Source organism: Leiobunum rupestre, chromosome 8 (genome assembly GCF_980474605.1).
Source record: "Leiobunum rupestre chromosome 8, qqLeiRupe1.1.hap1, whole genome shotgun sequence".
Taxonomy (NCBI): domain Eukaryota; kingdom Metazoa; phylum Arthropoda; class Arachnida; order Opiliones; family Sclerosomatidae; genus Leiobunum; species Leiobunum rupestre.
The window spans coordinates 31,614,155-31,638,890 of NC_143391.1; the positions used below are offsets into that span (position 1 = coordinate 31,614,155).

Consider the following 24,736-nt stretch of genomic DNA (forward strand, 5'->3'; position numbering starts at 1 on the left):
GAAAGCTAAAATGATTAACTTTTTCCTATTGCCTTATGGCTTTGCGTATTTTTGAAACATTTCTTACCTTTATAATTTTTATAAATTTCTAATAAGTGGTATTGCAGCCGTCGATAATCTACTTCGCTTTTGGAACATTTACGATTACGGCTTTTATTCTAAAGTGCTTTTTTGCCTTTGCAAGTCATAATCTCTACGAGTTCATGTAGCTTACATCATTATCTATATAGTGTTATTTCCTTTCCCGATACTTACAATTTTCACGAAACTTTATAACTCATAAATTCCCTTTAGATGAACGAAGCCGTTACTACTGCCATCACAAGGCCTTTTGCCTGGGAAGGTTCAGTTGTAGCCTAAATTTAAAATTATCCCCCCTTCTCAAAATGTCACAAAAACCTAGTAGTATCTGTAGCCAAAGTAGTATCCAACATAAGGGAACAAAGGGAGACAAACACACAAAAGGCGTAAAACAAATCCCTAAAAATTATTATATCAAAAAAAAAAAGGCATAAGGCAACCAGGAGACACTGAGACGGTTTCGAGTTCAATTCCTTAATTCATAACTTAATCCCACTAAATTCCAATCATAATTTCGTAACACCCACAACAAATAAATACACTATAGAGAACAGTTCCAACTGGTCTAGCATGATAATAAGGTACTAACGGACACCTATGTTAGTCGAAATCACTATTTTAATATTCTTAATTACGCTAATTAAAGATCCCGGACGGACCCCCAAAATGTAGCGAAAATATATTTAGCATGAACGTTTCCATTACCACGAGGAGAGACTAAGAGGTTGGCTAATCATAATTACAACTATTTCGTCACTACATTGGTCAAACTAAGACAATAGCCCGGGCTCCCGCGTCGCTTTCATACTGGGCTGGGCGAGATAAATAAAATTGTCTAGGGGATTTGAAGTAAAGTTAATGTCTAGGGGTATGCTTATGTTAAAAAATAACAATAGGGTTGAGGTTTGCCAAGTAAAACAAAACATTTAATGAAGATTTAAAAATAACATTGCCCAATGGGCGAACTATAACACAAAAAAAAACAAAAGGGAGGACTACGTCCAATGATGCCAAAGGCGTCATATTAAGGCGCCAGTTAGCATGAGGCCAAATATAAAACACAATACAAAATAGATTTCATAAATGAAGATAAAAATGTTTTACGATATGGTCCAGAGACGGTACTTTGCTTCAGGCTCCTTGACGGAACAACTGGCGAGGACGCGCACTCACGCATTCATTACACTTCGACTCTTTATCGCGAACTCAGGTTCTCGCGGAATTCCCACGAATTCTCGCAAGTAAAATAAAACATACAAAAAGAAAGTATTGGCAACTAGATACCCTTACCAAAATCGTGACTGTCACTTTTAAACTTAAAAAAGGTTTATTTAAAGCTGCCACAGTTCCAAATACAGCCTCAAATCAGATTTAATTCATACTTATTCTGAGAAAATGAGTCTTAATTGCGGTGCAAAAATCTTGTAAAATCAAGTTTTAAATAAGTATGCAAGAATAAAACCAATTTAAGACTTAATTTAAGCTGCCACAGTTCCAAATACATCCTTATTGATAACTTATTTCATACTTTTTTGAGTCTAAATCAAGTCTTAAAGCCACAGTTCCAAATACATAGATCCTTATTTACTTCTTATTTCATACTTGTTTTGAGTCTAAATCAAGTCTTAAATGTGTTTATTCTTGCATACTTATTTAAAACTTGATTTTACAAGATTTTTTGCAACCGTAATTAAGACTCTCGTTAGTCCCAGAATAAGTATGAATTAAATCTGATTTGGAACTGTAGCAGCTTTAAATAAAACCTTTTTAAGTTTAAAAGTGACAGTCACGATTTGGGTAAAGGACTTCTAGCTGTATTTGGAAATCTGCCGATATCAGTAAAACTAATATACATCCAGGGTGTCCTGTATGTGAGCAGTCTTCTGCAATCTATAGCGAAATTCTTCACAAATTATTGCATGGCGATCGCTATATAGCTGGTAGTTTTTACGCTCGGGTGTCCTTTAAAAAATAAAATTATTTTCTAATAGACTTAAAATTTTGAAACTGTTATTTTATAACAAAAATTTTAATTTTAAGTATGTGAGGGTTTCAAGTAAATTTAGCTTAACCAAATATAGCCAGCCAATCCCGTATGACCATTTGTAACCAAGCTTCAAGATTCAAGTTGCAAATCCATTACCATTAATCTTAAGGGGTCATTATAGTTGAACACATGATGAGTTCCATTGTTTGGACTTTACTACAATATAATTTTAAAAGTATAATTTAAAAGTATAATACAGTAGATCATATGAAATATTTGGTGTATTGTTTGGACTAATGTACATATATTTATATCAATTGCGCGGCACGTGAGTGAAACTCATTTTAGATAACACTACCAAAATAGCTAGATAAGAGGATCCAGTCGAAAGTTTAACATGAAATTTACGATTACTTTTAGTTTAACTTCAAATTGTTACCTCTAAGCAACTCTCAATTAAGTCCCTTTCAAGTCCCCAAATATGAGTCTTCAAATATGAGACTTAAGTGAAGTCTTAAATGACTCTTATTTTTATCTAAAATTCTAACCCATAGTAAACTCTCAATTAAGTCTCTTTCAAGTCCCCAAATATGAGTCTTAAAATATGAGACTTAAGTGAAGTCTTAAATGACTCTTATTTTTATCTAAAATTCTAACCCATAGTAAACTCTCAATTAAGTCTCTTTCAAGTCCCCAAATATGAGTCTTAAAATATGAGACTTAAGTGAAGTCTTAAATGACTCTTATTTTTATCTAAAATTCTAACCCATAGTAAACTCTCAATTAAGTCTCTTTCAAGTCCCCAAATATGAGTCTTAAAATATGAGACTTAAGTGAAGTCTTAAATGACTCTTATTTTTATCTAAAATTCTAACCCATAGTAAATTCTCAATTAAGTCTCTTTCAAGTCCCCAAATATGAGTCTTCAAATATGAGACTAAAGTGAAGTCTTAAATGACTCTTATCTTTATCTAATATTGTAACCCATAATTAACTCTCAAATAAGCCTCTTTCAAGTCCACAAAAATTAGTATCCCCATATGATACTAAATTGAAGTCTTAAATAACTCTTATTTTAATATAATATTGTAACTCATAATCAACTCTCAATTAAGCTGCTTTTAAGTCTATAGAAATGAGTCTTCCTAACTGGGACTAAAATGAGTTTCATTTAAATATATAATAATAAAACTCTTTTATTGAGACTAAAATAGATTTTATTTAGGACCCACAATTCTGGTATCAGATTTAATGCTTACATAATACTTAAAAATCCTTGATCCTACATTGAGACTAATTGGCGACTAAAATAAGACTCCCATTTTGGTAAGGGTAGGCAAACCTCAACGTTTTGGGTAAAATTGATGGAAATGGTCCTTACTTTAAAGATAATAACAATAGGTAAGAGAGCGATAGTCTCTAAGCCCAATAAAGACGGTGCCGCGGGACGGCAAGAAGAAAGCGAAAGGGGAACCGTGGCCAGAGGTCCCAGAACGACTTTCTATAGAAAGGGGATTTAAAAAGGGGTAACCCCATTAACCCGTCAGCTAGACGGCCAGCGTCTGGCAGGAAAGGGTTTTGGAGATAAAATTCTAAGAATTTTGAAATGACTCTAGGAAGATACCCTGTTTGGAGAAATCAAGCGTTAGAAACAGTACTTTGAAGCTTCTAGGACATAAAGTAATTTTCTTACTTTGGAGGAGAATAATTCAAAACAGTAATATAATTCGATTATAAAATGGTTTGATAGCAGTAGCTAGGAATACCAAAGACTTCAAAGCTTTAGGAAATACTTCCCCGCCACCTTCACAAACTACACTCTTAAAATGGTTGGGTTGTTTTTAACTTACATTGGGTTGTTTTGGAAACCCATTTTTGGGTCCGTATGCAACCAACTAAAAATTGGGTTGTTTGAATTTCAACCCAATTTGTGTCACTTATTTCAAACCATTATTGGGTTGTTTAAATTATAACCCAATTTGAGTAATTTATTACAATCCAATATTGGGTTCAGTCTCAACTAAAATATAGTTATTGGGTTGTTTACATTATAACCCAATATGTGTCATTTATTACAATCTAATATTTGGCTTTAATTAAATATGGGTCGAATTTAAAACCAAATTTTAGTTAAAATGTAGCCATAACTTAAGATAAAATTCAACCATAATTTTAGTTAACCTTCTTTTTTAGCCCATATTGGGTTGGAGAAACTAAGTAATTTTGGATCAATCAGCCAGGCATATTAACACTTTATTAGTTAAAAGCTCAAAGCCATTTCATGTAGATTCTCCAAAGCTAGTGAAACTCACCCATTTATAGGTTAATTATCTACTCAATTTGCAGGTTATAGACTTAACCTTTCTTATAAACATTAGAAATACATTAAGGGATTACAATTTGCACAAGCCACAATTAACTCAAACCTTAAAATAATGTCATTTTGTTAAATATTTTGAAATTAGAGAAACAACAAATGAAATAAGGCAAGATCATTTTAATACCGTTTGTGTAGTCGTTACAAATAAAAATTAAACATTTCTATGAAACATTTTGCGCATATATAACCGAATTGCTCACAGTGGTATTTGGTATTTGGATCTTGCTTATCGGTTGTATATTGGTTTTAGACAGATAAATGATGTTTTACTTTTGCTTTCGATTACTTCACCCTATCCAAATTTCATTGGGGTTGTGTTGTTTTGCGGTCTTTTGGTTCTCTTTTACTCAATTTTTCTTATATTAAATTTAGTAGTGTCTTGCCGTTAAATCTATTTCGTCATCAGTCCTACCTCACCCAACACATACAAAAATCTCGTTTTCGATTGCACAAGTTGAGATGTTTTTTTCTCACTTCGTCACTGTTGTGCATTAATTCTTTGGCCAAAAATTTTCTTTGAATAAAATGCTTTGAAATTGTAGATTTTCAACACGCGTTAACTTCACTAATAACCATTTGCGGAAATTAAAAAAAAAAATCCAGCTAAATATCGATGCTCAAAAAACGGCACGTGCATAACGTGTTCCAATGGCTCAAAACGCGGAAAACGAAGCATTTTGAGGTATATATCATTTACATATTCAGTTAACACCCAAATCCCTTATTTGTTAGAGTTAAGTATAGTCTACACACTTATTTCTACGTCATGTAACCTACTGCCACTACAAATTTCATACATGTTGATTTCACGTGTCCTGCTCTATCTCAGGGTAAAAAGTATAGAACTTCCATTAAACGAGTTACGAAAATGCATTGAAATTGGCGATTTTCAAAACGCGTTCACTTCACTAATTCTCATTTGCAGTAACTAAAAAAAAATACCATCGTACTCCTTACACACTGGGCTTTCATCTAAATAAAAACAAACAAAAAAGGTGGGTGGGCTGTTCTTCACTTTGGCCAGCAACGATCCAAGGTCTAACCTATTTTAAAAGAGCAAAATGTGATGCATGAAATTTATAATCTAAAAAAAATTAATGACAGTTCTTACCTTTTCTATGTCATTTCCTAGATTATAGTCATTCAAAGATGACAAATGTCAATTTTGCAACTTTAAATAAAGTACAAACGGCCGAAAAAAATCCAACCGTTAAAATGGCTGCTTCGAACTTTCTAGAAATGAGACAGCGCTGTCGAGCGTGTCGTCTTATACTTAGAAGATCACGTGAATCTTTTTAAGAAACCCCGGATTGGGTTGAATGTTTTAAATAACCCAAATATACTTAAAAGTGACTAAAATTGTGTTTTAAATTTTAACTAAAAGTTGGGTCAAATATTTTGACCCAAAATTTTTACCCATTTTAAAATATCTAATCGACAAAACCCAAAGTTTAGTTATTTTTTACTAATGATGGGTTAAATATATTTTAACTATATTTTGTTAACCCAACCATTTTAAGAGTGTAGTGGTAGTTATATTGCCGTTTACTTTCAATGAATTCCTAGCTATGCCAGACAATATATTCGCAAAGGGTGTAGAATTTGTAGCTAATAATCTAATTTTTCTCATAGGGCAAACCTTGGGACAATTCTTACCAAAACGGGGAAATGAAATATTTATAGAAACGACTATTCTTAATTCATTTTTATTTCATCTTACTTCTGAAATTGTTACATATTAAAAAAATAATTGGCTGTAGAGGGAAATTAGCCCTAATTGGGTATTTCCTAAAATGACTTCTTGTTTGAACCATCACGCGTCGCATTTTCTTTTATCGCGTAAGTTAATTTTATTGTAACCACTGACAGCTTAAATACGTAATATGTAGGTGGGGTGGTGGAGTCAGTGGCGTAGCTGAGAAGTCAGAGGCCCCCCTTTTTAATTTTTTTATGGATAGCGCCTAGCGCCCCCCCCCCCCGAAGCTCGAGGCCCCCCCCCGAAGCTCGAGGCCCCCCCCGCACCGCGGGCCCTGCGGACCATCAGTTACGCCACTGGGTGGAGTACTTAGCGTTTTGGCCTCAAACCGAGAGGAGGTGGGTTCGATCGTAGCTTGTGGCATTGGGTAGAAACTAGGAATGACTATCGCGTTGAATTATCAAGTTCTCTACCAATTGTTTAAACGGGTTTTTACTCTTTCCATAAAAACTTGTTGTAGTTAACGGTAACACCTACGTCCTACGCAACATAACCGGTCAACGGAATTAACTGCATTAAAATCGCTCGACGATTTTGTCCTAATATGGTGCATTGAGTATCGGCTTGGCTCCGAACTGCTCTTCTATAGAGTATGGTAATTAAGGCAGAGGCTGAAATGAACTAAAAAAGAAAGATACGAGGCTAGAGCAGTGGCGTAGCTAGCATAGGTGACACCCGGGGTAGATATCCTGGTGTGCTACTTACTAGTCTCTAGTTGGTGTAAGTTTTTATTTTTTCACGGTCGGGCGTCACCCCCAAATCAAGCTCAAACGGGTGGCACCCGGGGGCGACCACCCCCACCACCCCCCCTAGCTACGCCACTGGGCGTACTATATTTCAAGCCCAGGGGTCCGGTTGGTAGTTAATCCGACACTGCGTAGATTTTTTGGGTAACCCTTACCACGTTTAACATTAGTAATTAACGGGGTTATTTAAAATGCTTTTTTTTCTTCAAAATGCAAAATACTTTCTCCATAACTCAAAATGCTAAATGTAAAATACTTTCTCCATAACTCAAAATACTTTCTCCATAACTCAAAATGCTAAATGTAAAATACTTTCTCCATAACTCAAAATGAAAAATGTTAAATGCAAAATACTTTCTCCATAACTCAAAATAAAAATGTTAAATGCAAAATACTTGTTACATAACTCAAAATGCAAAATGTAAAATGCAAAATACTTTCTCCATAACTCAAAATGAAAAATACAAAATGCATTTTGAAAATTGGTTTTAATAATGCAGATATTATTAAAAATTATTCTACACAAATCAGGTTGAATGGTAGCATTATGAGGTTGGGATCTCCGGTAACAATTTGGACCAATTTTTTTAATAATTCTATAACAAATATAGGTGTTTAAGTATATTTTATGAATGTTCGGAAATAATTGCCATTGAATTTTCTCTCCTTTCTGCAAACTGATATCCATATTTATCAGTTGTAAAAATATATAATTAATTATTTTTTAATTCTGACCCTTCAAACTCTTAATGTAAACGTCGAATCTATTAAAATGCAATGGATATTGTGTAGAAGTTAAAAAAACACAAAAATATTATATTATCTTTCAGAAATATATTAATATTTTGGTCACCCAATTGTTTTATCTTGGAAAAGAAAAATCATGTTCCAAGAACTGTTTGGAAATTTAATAGCTTGTTTTAAAATTTTAACTTAATTTTTTTAAGGTGGTGAAATAAATGTATAACTTTCATGTATAATTTTTTTTATTTATATCAATTATAATTGATTCACAGTTAAATCAGCGCTACAAAAGTGTTTAATGCTTACAATTCTCCCTAAACTATTCCTAGAGCGGGCTTAATCACTTGACTGGTAAAATTCATCATAGCAAAATAATTTCAACGGTTAAATAATACTGATTAGAAGTCATGGTATGACATAATGTACAGATGATAAATGTTAAATCCACCGTTTGATAGAAATTCACCAGAGTTTTAAATTGAGGTAATGGGTTTTGTCAGAAATCAAAATACTTAAGATTAAAGTTGGAATTTTCTCTATTTAGGGCAACAATTTGAAGGGTCAGAATTAAGAAAAAGGTTTTGAAATATATACATTTACAACTGATAAATATACATATCAGTTTACAGTATAACGAGAGAAAGTTAAATGGCAATTATATTCGGAACATTCATAAAATATTCTTCAATATATTTTGTTTAAAATAATTCCAAATATTTTTATCATCAATATCGGTTATATTGGAGATCCCACCTCAACCTGATTTGTGTAGAATAATTTTTTAAGAATTATAAATATGGTGTAATCTATCATGTCTAAGTTAAATCTACTCAGTTAAATCTACAGAGAAAAGTTCAACAAGCAAACTTCCAAAGGTTGCCTAAGGTAACGCACTCGCTCCATCATAAAAATGTTTGCTTAAATTATTCCACTAAATGGAAGTACAAGCGACGCGCTTTAAATATCAAAGAAGGTGAGCTTAGCTAATGCTTTCGCTACCTTTATAGAAAATCAAACTTGACTATATTTTCCGAATCGAAAAAGCACTTAGAAACATAGATTTATTTTTCCATTTTATGTATTTAGTAAAAGGTAAGTAAAATAACATCTAGTGTATAGAAAACATTTTCACTATAGCCAGGAGAATACAGGGTGTTTTGATTGGATCGAACCGGGAATTTTTCTCAAAAACTATATCTACTACGAACTTATTTTTGGTCATGAAAAAGGGCCTTTTTCGACCGAACCAACTTTGTTCGCTCCACAATATTTTCATTGAAAGTTTTCGTCTACCACCTAGCGGTAAAAACATAATTTTTCCAAAACCGTGAACATTTCGACATTTCCACGATTTTTCTGAATTTTACAAATTCAAAAATTTATCTCCTGAGAATTAAAATTTTCCGGAATATATAGTTTTTGAGAAAAATTGCTGGGGTTATTAAATTAAAACACCCTGTATAATACAAATTAGGATAGAAGGCTCCAACTAGGCAATAACCAAATGTCACGGACATTTAAGTACATATACAATGCCTCCCGATATATTAAATATATTTTGAATATAAAATTTAAATTTGAACAAATTTTCAATCATCTTGTACATTAACTTAATAAAACCAAGAGGAATTGTATCGAAAATGAATTTTTCGAGTTACCTAGTTTTGGAAAGAAGGTAGCGAAACGCGAACATTTTAATTTAAATTAATTTTGAGACAATCAGAATTTTTCGAGTTACCTGGTTTTGGAAAGAAAGTAGTAAAACGCCATCACGTTAATTTAAATTAATTTTGAGACAAACCGAATTTTTCGTAGTTACCTGGTTTTGGAAAGAAAGTAGCGAAACCCAACGGTTTTTAGAGATAGATGGCGCCTGTATCAATTGGTTTGAAATTCAAGTTTCACAATAGTACCTACGCGGGTTATGAGGTCTCGCAAATTGGCCAGAAATCTCACTTAAAATTAAAATTTCTTAATGAAATCGAAAACGTAGTTCAGAAATTATCATTACTAACTAAAAATATAATTTTCAACAAAGTCGGTTTTAATTTAAAAAAGTACGTCGAAAATCTCGAAATACCACTAAAATGAAAAAATGATTAACGGGCTACCGATGGCATGATATATGCTTTCTATTGACATATCACTGACCCTTATAGACCTAATTGTTGAAGAGTTATGTGGAATACGGCAGCGGCGGCATTGGCTACACTATACGTAGGCGCAGTACACACAAATCCCTTAATGATTGTGTGTAAAAAACACCCAAAAAATTACTTAATTCCATTTGTTAAAATTGTCCAAACAGTTATTCTGTTACTGACTTCGTGTAGCTAAAATCGATTATATTGCTTTGTTCTATCTTTTCTCTTTAATGGCTTTAATGGTTAATACTTTACCCAATTTATCTATAATTAGGTTATTCATGAAATTTGGGGGGGTTACAAATACATATATTGTACCCCCGACTGAAATCTGAGGGTACTCTTGGGCGCTCTAAATTATTTAAGAGCTATCACTGACGTCTCCATAAAAATCGTATAGAGCCAAATCAATTATAAATGGCAATCAAAGCCTAGTTAGCTTCGACTGTACTAAATTGATTACGTCACTGATTGCAAATGTAGCATTGTTAGTTTCATATGACTTTAATTGGTGTTCAGAATTTAGGAAGTGATTAGTTTTCGATAATTAGTGACGTAACGTGGTAAAGAGAATGATGATTCGATAAAATTTTATGTCAGAAACAATCTGAGAAATAAATTGAGGCCGCACGAAAACAGGCGAGTGTCATTTGTAACATTGTGGACGGTATATGACGTAAATTACGTCACTTCCTACTCCGTGACGATCAATGATTGTCGCATTTGCTTTATAGATGGGAAAACGGAAGTTGGCGAAGCAGATTTCGAAATCGTGTCTGGCTTTCACAATCTATACTGTAGCTCGTGCCTGGCGATCACGAGATTTTGTTTCCATGGTAACCTTCTCAAAAGCGCCAGGAATTTCCCTAATCCACTAATTTTATGTTCCGTGGAAACACGGTCGCATTAAAATTTTATGTCTGTAAAAGTTGTACAAAGGCCTACTTATGAGGGATTATGTTATATATTCTAGTGTGAACAGGATGAGTGTAATGAGTTCTCTCTACAAGCATTTGTGTACGGACTTAAAATATATATTACCAGAAGTCAGTACAAAAAATCAAACTCTAAAAGCGATAATAGCGGAATAAAAACATTCCTTTAGCAAAAATTGGAATTAAAAAATTAAACGTTATCTGTATTTATTTAAAAAAGTCGTAAAAATAAAGAACCAACGAAAGAGTACTATAAATATCCAGTGTCAAGCAAATTTGGGGTATTAATCACCGATTAATCAACTCGTTGTATCATTGATTTAGTACTACCGAAGAAATTGTACGATGAACAATATGATTGGGCTAATCTCTTTCGTGGCATTGGCATCGATGGTAATAATTACTAAGTTTATATTCTTATTTTAATGATATGGAATTGTTTATTATAAATGTTACATGTGGCTTCAGGTTTTGTGCCAGAAATCCATTGACGTTGAAACTGCGCATGCTGTCGAGATCGCAGCTCCGATGCCCTTGGACATGGCTGCGCCATTGAACACTGTGCAGGAACCAGACTTAGAATTGCCGTCTGCCGTCTTCGACATTCCTCAACCGTCCTTGTCTCTAGTCCAACCAACAATCGAGATGCCCAAGGATGCTCCCGAAGTTCACGATATTCCTCACGCTAACATCGGCTTCTCAGGGAATATCTTGAAGGAGAAGAAAGTGGTTCTCAACATCCCTTCACCCGTCATCGAGGCTCCTAAGCCCATCGTCCAGACCAAACCGGCCCTCTTCAGGGTGCCTCAGGCCATCTTCGTCATCCCCAGTCCCGTGGTCCAACACAAACCCATGGTCTACAAGGTGCCCCACACGCTCATTGTGCACCGACCAGAAGTGAACCTGCAACAGTACCACGTGGCTATTCCGCAAATGAAGGTCGTCAAGGGTTCCAAGTCCGCGTACTCCCAACCCATCCCCGAAAGCTACAAAGTCAAGGCTTCAGGTCCCGTCTTCACGAAGGTTGATTCGAAGATCCAAGCTGTTAAGATGATCGCTAACATGGAGGCTTCCAAGGTGGCTTCTTTACAAGTGGCCAGAAACATGGTCGAGAAGAAATTCCTCAACAAGGTGGCTCGCGTCTCGAAGACATTACACGGGGCGGTATAAACTTAATGTAGCGTCTTACAGCTTTGTTTTTCAATTTTGAACACTGTATTTATTCTTGTAAATATTTATTATCCTGTAAATAGAAGAACTTGAGACGCAAAATAAAATCTAGATTTTAAAACCGTTTCTTTTCTCACGGTGTTCGGTTGTACACATCGTAATTTTGTATAGTACATCTACCTATATTCGTTTTCAAATGTTTATATAGCGCACGCGCGCGTGAAAGTGAGTTTTTGGTTGCTGTTAAAAAAGGTGTTATTTTGCGCGTGTAAAAATAAATTAACGGCCAGTTCTGTTTTGAAATAAGAGGAAAAAGGTTTACCGGTTTTTATGTCGGAAAAGTTCGCGTCTTTTATTTCGCTGTTCACGACATTTTTTGGTCCGTCGAGCCGGATACATTCGTCAACTTGATTATGTTCCTCAACTAATCATCGAATCGGCTATCTTTCCGTGAGAGACAGTGAAAATTAGCGTGGATTCTCCGTTGGAAACCGTTTAAACCATCGATCATATCCCGATCGTAAACGAATCAACATAAGTCATCATGGATGTTCTGGTGAGAAGAAGAGCAGCTATCAAGGGACAGATCACCAGGATTGAAAATGCGGTGGGTCAAACAGCAACGAATCTATCTGACGTCGCCTTGAAGCTGTATGTAGACAAGGTGGAAAAACTATCGAAAGACTTGGATGAGGTTCACGATGCCGTAGTTGCAAATATCAATCCCGACGACGACGATTTCGCGGATCACGAAGATGAATACAACCCCCTAATCGCTCGACTCGAAGATCTGACAATCCTACTCGTCACTGAATTGAATGAAAGAGCAGCAAACATTCCAGTGAGACAAGTCAGACCAGCTAGTGATGTACGTTTACCGAAGCTGGAACTTCCATCATTCAGCGGTGGTTACGTCGATTGGCTTCCATTTCACGATCTCTTCACGGGCACCGTACACAACAACGAATCGCTCACCGGAGCTCAGAAGTTTCAGTATTTGAAGTCATCATTACGAAACGAAGCAGCGCTCCTAGTTCAATCTATTCCGGTAACTGACGCTAATTATCTGGAAGCTTGGGATATCTTAAACAATCGGTTCAACAATACCCGGGAAATCATCGATGCACACGTAAAACGTCTCTTCAGTCAAACTAATGTCATCCAAGAATCTTCATCCGCTTTACGAACGCTCATCGATACCACCGCCGAATGCATAAGGGCGCTCAAGGTTCTCGAAGAACCAGTACAACATTGGGACTCCATACTACTTCATCTTGTAAAGGAAAAACTGGATTCAGAATCTCGCCGACAATGGGAACTTTCCCTGAGGGGGACCGAAAGACCAACTTTCGAGGATCTCGTTACATTTCTTGAACAACGGGCCAGAGCCTTAGCAGCAGCTCCGCCTACAACTACTGCAATCAAGTCGAAGCCTCCATTACATCAGAGACCGAGTACAAAGGCTCATCATGGTGCTCTGAGCGAGACGTGTCACTTTTGCAACGAAACACACTCTGTATACAAATGTACCAATTTTCTGAATGCATCTTCGGACGAGCGTTGGAACATGGTCAAGAGGAGTGCCATGTGTTTCAATTGCTTACGAACCGGTCATCAAAGCAATGACTGCAAATCTGGTCATTGTAGGAAATGCAACGCACGACATAACACACTTCTACATCAAGAGAAGGAATTAACGAAGACGAAGGCAACCTCCGGTGTAGTTTCATGCCCATCTCGTGAAATAATTGGATCAACCCAAGTTATCTTGGCAACCGCAATGGTCCAAGTCAAGGGACTTGACGAGCAACTTTATCCAGCCCGAGCGCTTCTGGACTCGGGTTCTCAAGCCAGTTTCATCACGGAACAATTCACGAGGAAACTAAGATTGAAGCGAACACGTTTCAACGTCTCGGTTGACGGAATTGGAGCAACCGGAATGAACACCTCTCAAGGCAGTGTCATGGTGAATATTCAGTCAAATATCATTAACACGTCGGAGGTCATCGTCGAGGCAATCGTCCTGAAAAAGGTCACGGATTATTTACCTAACAGTCCGTTCGATCCTGGAAATTGTCTACACTTGAAAGGCTTAACACTTGCTGATCCAACTTTTCATAGCCCTGGACAAGTGGATATTTTACTAGGTGCTGACGTGTATCTAGAGCTCTTACAAGATGGCATTTGCAAGGGGAAAGAAGGTCTTCCAGGTGCCTTTAATACTCTTTTCGGATGGGCAGTTTCCGGTCCATTGCTGATGGCCGGAAGAAGTTCGAAAATAAAGGTCCACCATTGTACATTGGAAGCAGATTTGAAACATCTTTGGGAGCTAGAAGACATCCAGCCTCGAAGAATACTATCTCCAACAGAAATTCAATGTGAAAAGAACTTTGAAGAATCACATACACGTGACTCTACAGGAAGATTCACTGTACGATTACCAAAGATAAACGATGCACCAAAACTTGGAGATTCTAAACAAATGGCAATCCGTCGATTCTCTCACTTAGAACGACGTCTACGTGTTAACCCGAATCTCTATGAGGAGTACCGCAAGTTCATGGGGGAATACATTGCCCTTGGACATATGGAACTCATTCCCTCGAATGAAATAAAAATCGAAACCAATCCATCTTACTACGTGCCTCATCATGCGGTATTCAAAGAAGACAGTACCACCACGAGAGTTCGTGTGGTGTTCGACGCCTCTGCCAAATCTACAACTGGAGTTTCCCTAAACGATCATCTGCTAGTGGGGCCAAAACTTCAAGATGATTTGGTCAACCTCCTTATTCGCTTTCGTCAACATTGCATTGTAATGAAAGCAGACCTTGCCAAAATGTTTCGTCAAATTAGAGTACATCCAGACGACTCCGATCTTCAAAGAATTGTTTGGCGAAACAACTCACACGAACCCTTGCTCGAATACCGTTTGCTAACGGTTACATATGGAACCGCATCAGCGCCATACCTAGCAACTAAAGTCTTGAAGCAATTCGGCCATGACGTGAAAGAGACACTTCCGTTGGCATCTTCGGCTTTACAAAATGACTTCTACATGGACGATCTAATGACAGGCGACGAAACGATTGAGAACGTTTTAAGACTTCAGTCAGAAATCATTCAAGCTACATCTCAAGCAGGATTTGAAATAAGGAAATGGGCGTCGAATGAAGCTGCATTATTGGATACACTACCAGCCAACATGAAGGATTTACAAAAGCCACTATACATCGAGAACGACGAATCTGTCAAGACTCTCGGCCTATATTGGACTCCTTCGGCTGATAATTTCTCGTTTATGGTTACTTCTCCAGCGTCAAGAAGTTCAATCACTAAACGTACAATTCTTTCGGATACAGCAAGGATATTCGATCCTCTGGGACTGTTGGCACCAGTAACCGTTCGAGCGAAACTGATGTTACAGGAAATGTGGCAGCTAAAATTGAATTGGGATGAGCAACTTCCCCAACCACTTGAAGCTAAATGGAGGTCGTTTCGAACCGATTTACCAGAAATTGAAAACATTACGGTTCAACGGCACATTTCGCAAGCTAATGCTACAGACATTAGCCTGCATGGATTTTGTGACGCATCGGAGAAAGCGTACGCAGATGCCGTATACCTGAAGACGGTGAATAACAACGGACAAATCAAAATACAACTGATCGCTGCGAAAACAAGAGTCGCTCCGCTCAAACAAATCACACTTCCGAGACTGGAATTATCTGGTGCATTACTTTTGGCTTCTCTGATTCAACTGATCAGGGAGTCATTGAGATTGGATATAGCTGATGTTCATTGCTGGTCGGACTCAACAATCGTCCTAGCTTGGTTGAAAGCTCCACCGCAACGTTGGAAAACGTTCGTAGCCAATCGAGTGTCAGAAATCCACGAGAAACTACCGAGAGCGCAATGGCATCACATTTCAGGAGATAGCAACCCTGCAGATTGCGCTTCTCGAGGAATATCCGCTAGCGAACTGGGAAATCATGGTCTCTGGTGGCATGGACCGCAGTGCCTTATTTTCGCCGCAACAACGCAAGAACTACATGAACTCTCAGAGCCAAATGAATGTTTATCCGAGGAAAGACGAATTATTTCGTTAGTAACACATCATCAAATGGATTTCACGCTCCTTTCCAAATTTTCAGCGCTTAAAAAACTCATTCATATCACCGCCTACATTCTACGTTTTGTCTTCAATTCGCGAAATGCGACAGAATTGAGGATTACTGGACCTTTATCGAAGGAAGAGAACGAAAAGGCGCTATCCCATTGGATTCGGGTCGTCCAAAGCAACAGTTTTAACGAAGAGATAGCTTGCCTTAAACAAAACAAGGAATTACCACGGAAAAGTAAAATCCTTTCGATGCGTCCGTACATCGATCAAGATGGGATTCTTAGAGTTGGTGGCAGACTTTGCCACTCCAACTTACCATACGAACAAAGGCATCCGGCACTGTTACCGAGACAGAGCAAATTAACAGAACTTCTAATACAACACGAGCACGAAAAACATTTTCACGGAGGTGCTCAACTACTAACTTCTGTCTTACAGAAACGTTATTGGATCGTCGGTCTTCGTGATGCCATACGTTTCCATATCAGAAGATGTGTTTCATGTGTACGACAGCAGGCAGTCACTGTTAAGCAACTTATGGGCGATTTACCACCAGCGAGAGTAAATCCTGCTCGGCCATTTTTGAAGTGTGGAGTCGACTACGCAGGACCATTTACCCTTAAACTAATGAAGGGACGAAGTCACCTCAGGTTTAAGGGATACATTGCCGTCTTCGCTTGCTTTACCACAAGATCAATTCATCTTGAACTTGTCAGTGACATGACCACCGAAGCATTTCTGGCAGCATTGAAACGCTTTGTTGCTCGACGAGGAAAATGCGCCGACATTTACAGCGACTGTGGAACCAACTTTACAGGAGCCGATCGAGAGATGAAAACATTCATCAAATTCATAGTCTCTACAAACAACAACGATCAAGTGTCACGATGGCTCGCAGACGAAGGAATTAATTGGCACTTCAACCCGCCTGCAGCGCCACATTTTGGAGGCCTCTGGGAAGCCGGGGTGAAGTCCGTCAAGTATCATCTGAAACGAGTTCTTGGCACCATGGTTCTAAACTTTGAAGAAATGCAAACGCTTCTTTGCCAAATCGAAGCTTGCTTAAATTCACGTCCTTTAACGGCGTTAAGCTCGGATCCAAACGACTTCAATGCGTTGACACCTGGACATTTCCTAATCGGAGATGCGCTCACCGCAATACCCGAACCAGATCTCACTTCTGAAAACGTCAACCGCCTGTCACGTTGGCAATTGGGCCAACAAGTACTGCAGCACTTTTGGAACCGTTGGCGAAATGAATTCCTCTCTCGCCTTCAACAACGTCCAAAGTGGACTACACCAAAACCGAATCTACGAGTCGGCGACTTGGTCTTGCTCAAAGATGAAGATTTACCTCCAACCAAGTGGAGAATGGCAAGAATCACTGAACTTCATCCAGGACAAGACAATCAAGTTCGCGTCGTAACTGTCAGAACCTCTGACAAATCACTGAAAAGACCCGTAGTTAAATTATGCCAGTTACCACTAGACTGATTTTAATTGTATTCAAACTGTTTACTAAGGGTTATTTATGTATGCAAATGTAACTTTTCGGACTTTTACTATCTCATTTGAAATTCGTTATTTCAAGGCGGGCGGAATGTTCGGTTGTACACATCGTAATTTTGTATAGTACATCTACCTATATTCGTTTTCAAATGTTTATATAGCGCACGCGCGCGTGAAAGTGAGTTTTTGGTTGCTGTTAAAAAAGGTGTTATTTTGCGCGTGTAAAAATAAATTAACGGCCAGTTCTGTTTTGAAATAAGAGGAAAAAGGTTTACCGGTTTTTATGTCGGAAAAGTTCGCGTCTTTTATTTCGCTGTTCACGACACACGGGTATTCCAACGTACCACCAAAATGCAGTATTGGAATTTTATAAATCTGACATTTTCCCTAATGAAATTCTTCGGTTATTCAATTAAAACCAATTAAACGTTAGATTAAAAACATAAGGAATTCAGAAAAAACTGGCCGTACTTCGTCTATAACAGTACAGGCCAATAAACGTATTTGTTGTTAAAGATGTTCCGTAGGTGGTGATCGGACCTGATCTTTTCAAATTGCACCTAATATTTGAATCACCCAACGAAATTATTCACTAATATCAAATATAACATAACTACTCATAAATGTGCGTCGGTTTAACATCTCTGTATTAAAAATTTAAATTAGACCTTGTTTCACAGACACCAAAGAAAATACGGACTAACGTCGCGTAAAACTGGTTTTACCTTCCTTCCTTCCCCGCCAGAACGAATTTAGATGACAATAAAACCTTCATCGACTGGGAAGTGACGTCAATTACGTCATATCCTTGTAACAAGGTTTCATTGAGGAAAAGTTCTTTCTGGAACACTTATGAGTAATTATGTTACATATGCTAATACCTTTTGGGGTTCATTCGCAGTGTTGCCGCTAGATATTGAAATATGACTTAAGTGGGTTGAGGGGTCTCGCAAATTGGCCCAAAATCTCACTTAAAATTAAAATTTATTAATGCAAACAAAAGTAATTAAGAAATGATCAATGCTAACTAAAATTATAATATTAAACTAAGTCGCTCCTAATTTAAAAAAAATGTAGATTTTAAGGTGAAAATCGCTAAAATGGAACAAATGATTAACTTCTCAGATTTTAAAAAATTATATTGGGATGCCAAGGCCGGTAAATGTAGCGTCGTACTAAATATCGTTGAAATTTATAACCCTAATTTGCGAAGAGTTATGTATGATACGGCGGCATCGGCTACACTGTACGTGAAATCAATTGACACAAATCCCTTGGATGGTGTGTCAAAATGAAATATACCCACATAGCCTTGACGCAGATTATCGTAAAATAAATTTCCGGTCTATTTGATGGTTTCACCACGGTGTTAGAGGGTCAAGTCCTCGCGCGACTTAAGGCGTTTTCACACGAGCCAAATTTTTGACCCAACTAGATGAGTCAACTCGAGTTGAGCCAACTAGTTGGTTCGTGTGAATAAAAGTTCGATGATTTGATCCACCAAAAACGTACGCGAGAAAGAAATGGATCACTGATCCATTTTTGCTGACTCAGCATTTTGATTTGAAAAGTTGGCTCGTGTGAAAAGGTCTTTTATAGCCACTCAGTGATATAAAATATAAAAATTACACCGCGTAGGACTACTTACTTATTTATAAACGAATTTCACCTTCACTATTCTTTCTTCCAAAACACATTTTGATAAATAAGCAGTATAGGTAGAAAGATATTAGCTTGGCTAATTCGCAAGGCACCTCCTTAGGCCCAAGTCATGTGATGAATTAGCCGAGCAATTAAAAAATTAAAATTAACTGATTATTTTATCAACCCGACATTCTAAAAAACAGAACACTAGAGAGAACAAGCGAACTGATTATTGAGTATATACAGGGAGAGTATAAATTCAGTAAATAAAAACAATTATAAATATAGTAAATAAAAACCAAAATTTCAGTCAGATTCCAACAGTAGGCCGGTTTCGCCCTTTTGGGGCTCGTAAAACGTTGTTAAACTACTATTTACAAATATTAGACCTCAGTGCGTTTTGTTAATAAAATCATTATCATTTTCAATCTTCAGAAGTTATGAATCATAAATACTACAATCTTGGAAATCTGGAATAGAAAGTGGACAAAGAAATTGAGAAATGTTGGTAAGGTATTAAAAAATAAAACTTTTCATGAACAAAATTATAGTATTTTTCTTTTAGATAATTTTAAACAAAATGTCGGAAAACACATCCAGAACACTGAATGCGTTCTTAAAAGGGGAAAATGAAAACACCGTTACGTTATTAGAATATACAAAGCACACATTAAGAACAGACGAACTACAAGTCTATAGCACTTTAAGCAAATTTTTCAAGAACACATCCAGATCACTTAAGGGGGAAGAATACAACAAAAGCCACTTTTTCGTTCAAGCTGAACGTTTCTGTTTTAACAATTACATGATTGAATTATATTTTTCTTATTAAGCTGAACCTTCCTCTAGTGCTTAAAATAATTTTGATAATTCTAATATTAATAGTTAACGAGATATAAGGTCCTTACTAAAGGATAGTTTGGGCGCTTGCCCAACTTGAGTAGCTCCGGGGGTCCAAATTAAAACGTAATAACTTAATTACTTTTAAATTTAAAATTGTAAAAATTATTTTAGTCACTAAACAAGAGGCTGTTATACACTTAGATATTAATATTTTAAGCGAAAAAAAGAAAATTAAAAGAATCCAGCTTGAAATAGCGCGAAAGTAGACAATGGTTACTGTAGTCTTCCCAATTAAAGAGTTCTTAAAAAGAACGCCATTACGTTATCAGAACTTATCAAGCACGCTTGGTATAGCACACTTTAAGAACAGATGAACACTTCTATAAACAACTAAGACTATATGTTAACAGTGATCTCAAAATGCTTATAAGTGTATTTGCTCTTAAACCGATAGCTTATATTCTTGTAGTCTTTTATTGGCGTTCTTCGAAGTTGTGAAATTCACTTAATTTAAAAAAATACTTTTTGTAATAACATTTTGAAAGAATTTGAGGCCTAATGAGTTCGTATTGTAGAAAAGAGTTTGCTTTTACTCTTGGTTACAATATTGTTTACCTACGAGTTCTCAATCATTTGTGAAATTTATTTATCAGTTCCTATGAAGTGAACCTGCGTCAAAATTTGCATTATCGATTAGTTGGGGCATACGCTGTTTAGTCCCGTAACTTTGAGATATTTTGAGCCAAATTCCTTGATATCTAAGCTATTAAATGAGATTTTTATTGCCGAATTTGATTAATCCATTATTTATGTATGTTTTTTAAGCGTTCGAAGTTAGAAATGTTCGGAGTTATCCGTACTAACCAAATATTTATCTGAAATAATTATATTATATACTTTAGCGAAAACTTGCTCTTTTCAATTGAATAATACTTTTTATAATAAGTAACGTATTTACCAACCATTTTTCGACACTGACGCTCTACTATGTCCTATACTCCGTCTTGGACATGCAACTAAACTGAGTAGCATATTACAGTCATTGGTTTTATTTCGCCTTGGGCACATTTAGGCACTAGGGGGCTCTGTTTGAAAATTGCCATAGTTATTGTTATTATGTTTCTAGTGTTGGTATAAAGAAAAACATTTATATAGCAAAAATATTTGGTACAAATATGAATTTTGTTATTTGAAAATATTCTTACCGAATTGCGACCCATTTATCCTTGCAATTATCCTGTTGCAATAGAGAAATGATCAACGCTTGCACCGCATTATCCACTTATGTATACGACTTAATTTCACGACATTGAAATATTAAAATCTTTTTATTCCCTGGCTGTGATAAATGTATTAATTTCTAGTGTAATTATTTATTTGAAAAAAAAAAAGAATTTCTTTACACTGAAATACTGAAACGACTTAAAAAAATTGCTGGAAAGTCCATTTGGACTGTAATTTATAGAAAATCTAATTGGGCGAAATGTGAGAAGCTCCATCTAAATAAGACCTCGCTTTAGGGACGTGCTCAGGGCCACGGCACAAAAGAGAGAAAAAAAGAAAACTCGGCAAGAAGAAGAAGAACAGTACAAGACAAAGAAGAGAAGTAACGTTTTCCGCATCGCGTATTCGCCTCCTAATTTCCCACCCAGATTAGTAAGAAAACGAGCGAGAAAATAAGAAAAACCAGAAAAAGAGGCGAAAAAAACTTGGAAGAAGAGCGAAATGAGCTGAGATACTTATTCGGAGATTTATCTGGCTCGGAGGATTTGCTTTGGTGTAGTCTCCGGTATACCCAGCGCCTGCCACAGAGAACTTCTCTCCTTTTTTCAGCTAGTAATGCGAAAAAAGAAGTCGAAGAAGTGTATAATTAAATGCCAAACATTATTCTCTAGATAATCAAGGTAGATCTAATCGGATTTCTTAATGAAGAACTTGAAACACACTATCACGCTTCCTTCCCTCTTTCGTTTTCAATTCTATTAAACGGTATTTAACCCTAATTCTATTTGACTGGTAATGCCTACTGGCGCCTGTAGAAGTGTTCCACACGTGGTGCTCCGGTGTTCAGGGATAAGTTAATTTACAGGGTTTTTCCTAATTGGATGTTCGATCCGCTATCTATAAGCATAGATTAAGGAAGGTATTCCACAAGGACATTTCACGTTAGAACTCCCTCCGGTATAATCGGAGGGCTCGAGACCCCCCCCGAATTGCATATTTTATTTTGAATTATCTTTAATCATTGATACATTAATACAGTAAAACAGCCATATTCCCACGTTTCCATCCCTGCTAACTTCTACAATTACTTCACGGTGCAAAAGAGACCTGCAGTAATTTGATAACAACAATTATATCAGTATCTCGATTATTTCAAAACTATCAGATAACATTATTTCGTGCCAATATACAGGGTGTTTCAAAAGGTTATGCAAAAATTTTAAGGAGTTGTAGGGGGTGAGTTGAGAAGTATGCCTGTTTGTTCCCTATTTTCCTGCGATGAGTTAAAAGAGCGCCAGAGAGCTTCAAAGTGTGGCCTACTAGCCCCTGGAAATAGGCTGCAACCAGCTCAAAACTAAGCAGCAGGGACTTTAAATACTGTTTAAGTTTACTTTTTAACGCTGGTTACCTCGATTTGTTTACAAAGTCCTTTTTTACCTATCACACGAACCCAAACCTTAATGTTCGCGTTTCCCTGCTGTTTGGTTTTGCGCTTGTTGCAGCCTACTTCCAAGGGCTAGTAGGCCACGCTTTGAAGTTCTCTGGCGCTCTTTTAACTCAGGAAAATTAGGAAAAAACAGGCATACTTCTCAACTCACCCCCTACATCTCCTTAATTTTTTTGAATAACCTTTTGAAACACCCTGTATAATCAGCTAAGCTAATACCCAAGGCACCACCTTAGGCCTAAGTCAACTAGGAACTTGTAAAGCCAATTACATATCCCTACACGTACTAAATACTGTTCACCTCAGCAAGTTTTTATGGAAAGGGTAAGCCGAAGAACTCGGGGAAAACCACTTTAACCAGTGGGCAGAGAACTTGGAAACTCAACGCAGAAGGAGTTGTTCGAATTTTTCACCCAGTGAGACAAGCTGAGATCGAACCCGGTTCCTCTTACTGCGAGATGAGAGTGCTATCCACCCCACCTAGAACTTGAAGTTTTAGCTATATAGTGAATTTCACATCCGACGGTAAAATGACGGTAGATCTCGTGCGAAAAGGTATTGGTCATGTTACTTTAAATTCCACTAACATCCATTTTTAAGCAGATACTTTTAAATCGAATATGAAATCAGACTTCATATGGTTTTATTATCTTCTTTCTATTTCGATGTTGGCGTTCCGTTGTAATTTTATTAACATAGTTATACGAGTTTTAGCTACGACTAGAATGACAATGCCAAAGCCTAAACTTTTTCCTTAGATCTCAATATCTTCATTTTACCTCGAGTTTTGATTACATTCGTAAAATCTCCAGATCTCAGAATGAGTATGAATTATTTCAGATATTTATATCGATTACGTTTTATCTCTTCCTCCGCATTCCAAGATATCTCTACAACTCCCAACGCCGTAAGCCCGTAACTCTTATTATTATTTTTTATACATTTTTACGAGGCATTTTTTGCCATCACTGAAATACCTCGAAATATTATTCTTTTCCTTCACGTTTTTCCACGTTAGAAAGGGGGTAAGAGAGTTGCGGGTGGCGAACGAACAGATCTTTGTCGCTTTTCTTTATAGTCGGGAATAATCTTGTTTCCAAAATTAAGGCCCAGGACCTTCGGAAAAAAATAGAGCGAAAGTTATTTTCCGTAGAAAAGCGGCGAGAAGGTTGTCTTCGAGAAGTATACGGGCGAGAAGGGAGGGGGAAATATATCGTTCTCTCTCCTCGAATCAACATAAATTGGAGCCCAAGGACATAAAATTATTCTCGGCGGTACTAAAACGGGGAAGACCCCGGCACCTTAACAACGTTAGCGGAAGAATGAAAGTCAGCGGTGAAGTCGCTCTTTATTGGGATAGGCAAAAAGGGGCAGCGTGTAGCCAGCGCGGATAGTGACGGTGAGCTATAATAGGCGACGACGCCCCGGTACGGTTGGCCAACAATGGGGAGGTCGCGGGAGAGAACCAATTTCATACAGGCTCCGCAACCCCCGCCTTTAAAAGCGGCAATATTTCTAAGAATGACCGTTTTTGCCTGTGAAATTACGCTCTAGCGAATAGTTGTTATTGCCCCATAACCTTTATGGCTCATCCTCCGCCCAATCCGACAGCGCGTGCCACCGACTCCGCAATGCCCAGAAAAATATCCCCACAAATCTGTTGGGGTTTTTTTTTAAAGAATTTGTTTTAGGAAGTTTTTTTCTCGCGTTTTATTCTCCTCCGATTCCCCGCAGCGCCGATACAATACGCGGCTACCGATATCCCTGCTCTATGTATCGCGTAGGAGTCAAACTTATCCGCCCGGATATAGTCGCGTATATAGTTTGCGGAAGAATTTCCATTATTTTGTCCTTTTGTTTTTATCTGCGGGTCCGAATTTTTATCGAAGGACCATAGAGACACGACCTAGCCATTTATCGCTTTAGCTCACCTGTCTTAAGGAGGTCGTCATGGTTACCTAAGGTTTGCCCTTTCAAATAAATTCCGCTTTTGGTTTAATTTT

General features: G+C 37.1%; 1 protein-coding gene across 1 annotated transcript; it reads left to right on the top strand.

The window, feature by feature from the left end:
* Positions 1 to 11,048: 11,048 nt before the first annotated feature.
* On the top strand, positions 11,049 to 12,064 carry LOC149933177 (uncharacterized). The gene is made up of 2 exons (XM_090156739.1): positions 11,049 to 11,166; positions 11,242 to 12,064. Exons 1-2 carry the CDS (start codon positions 11,119 to 11,121, stop codon positions 11,941 to 11,943), a joined length of 750 nt encoding a protein of 249 aa, XP_090012865.1. The 5' UTR covers positions 11,049 to 11,118; the 3' UTR covers positions 11,944 to 12,064.
* The last annotated feature ends 12,672 nt before the right edge of the window (positions 12,065 to 24,736 follow it).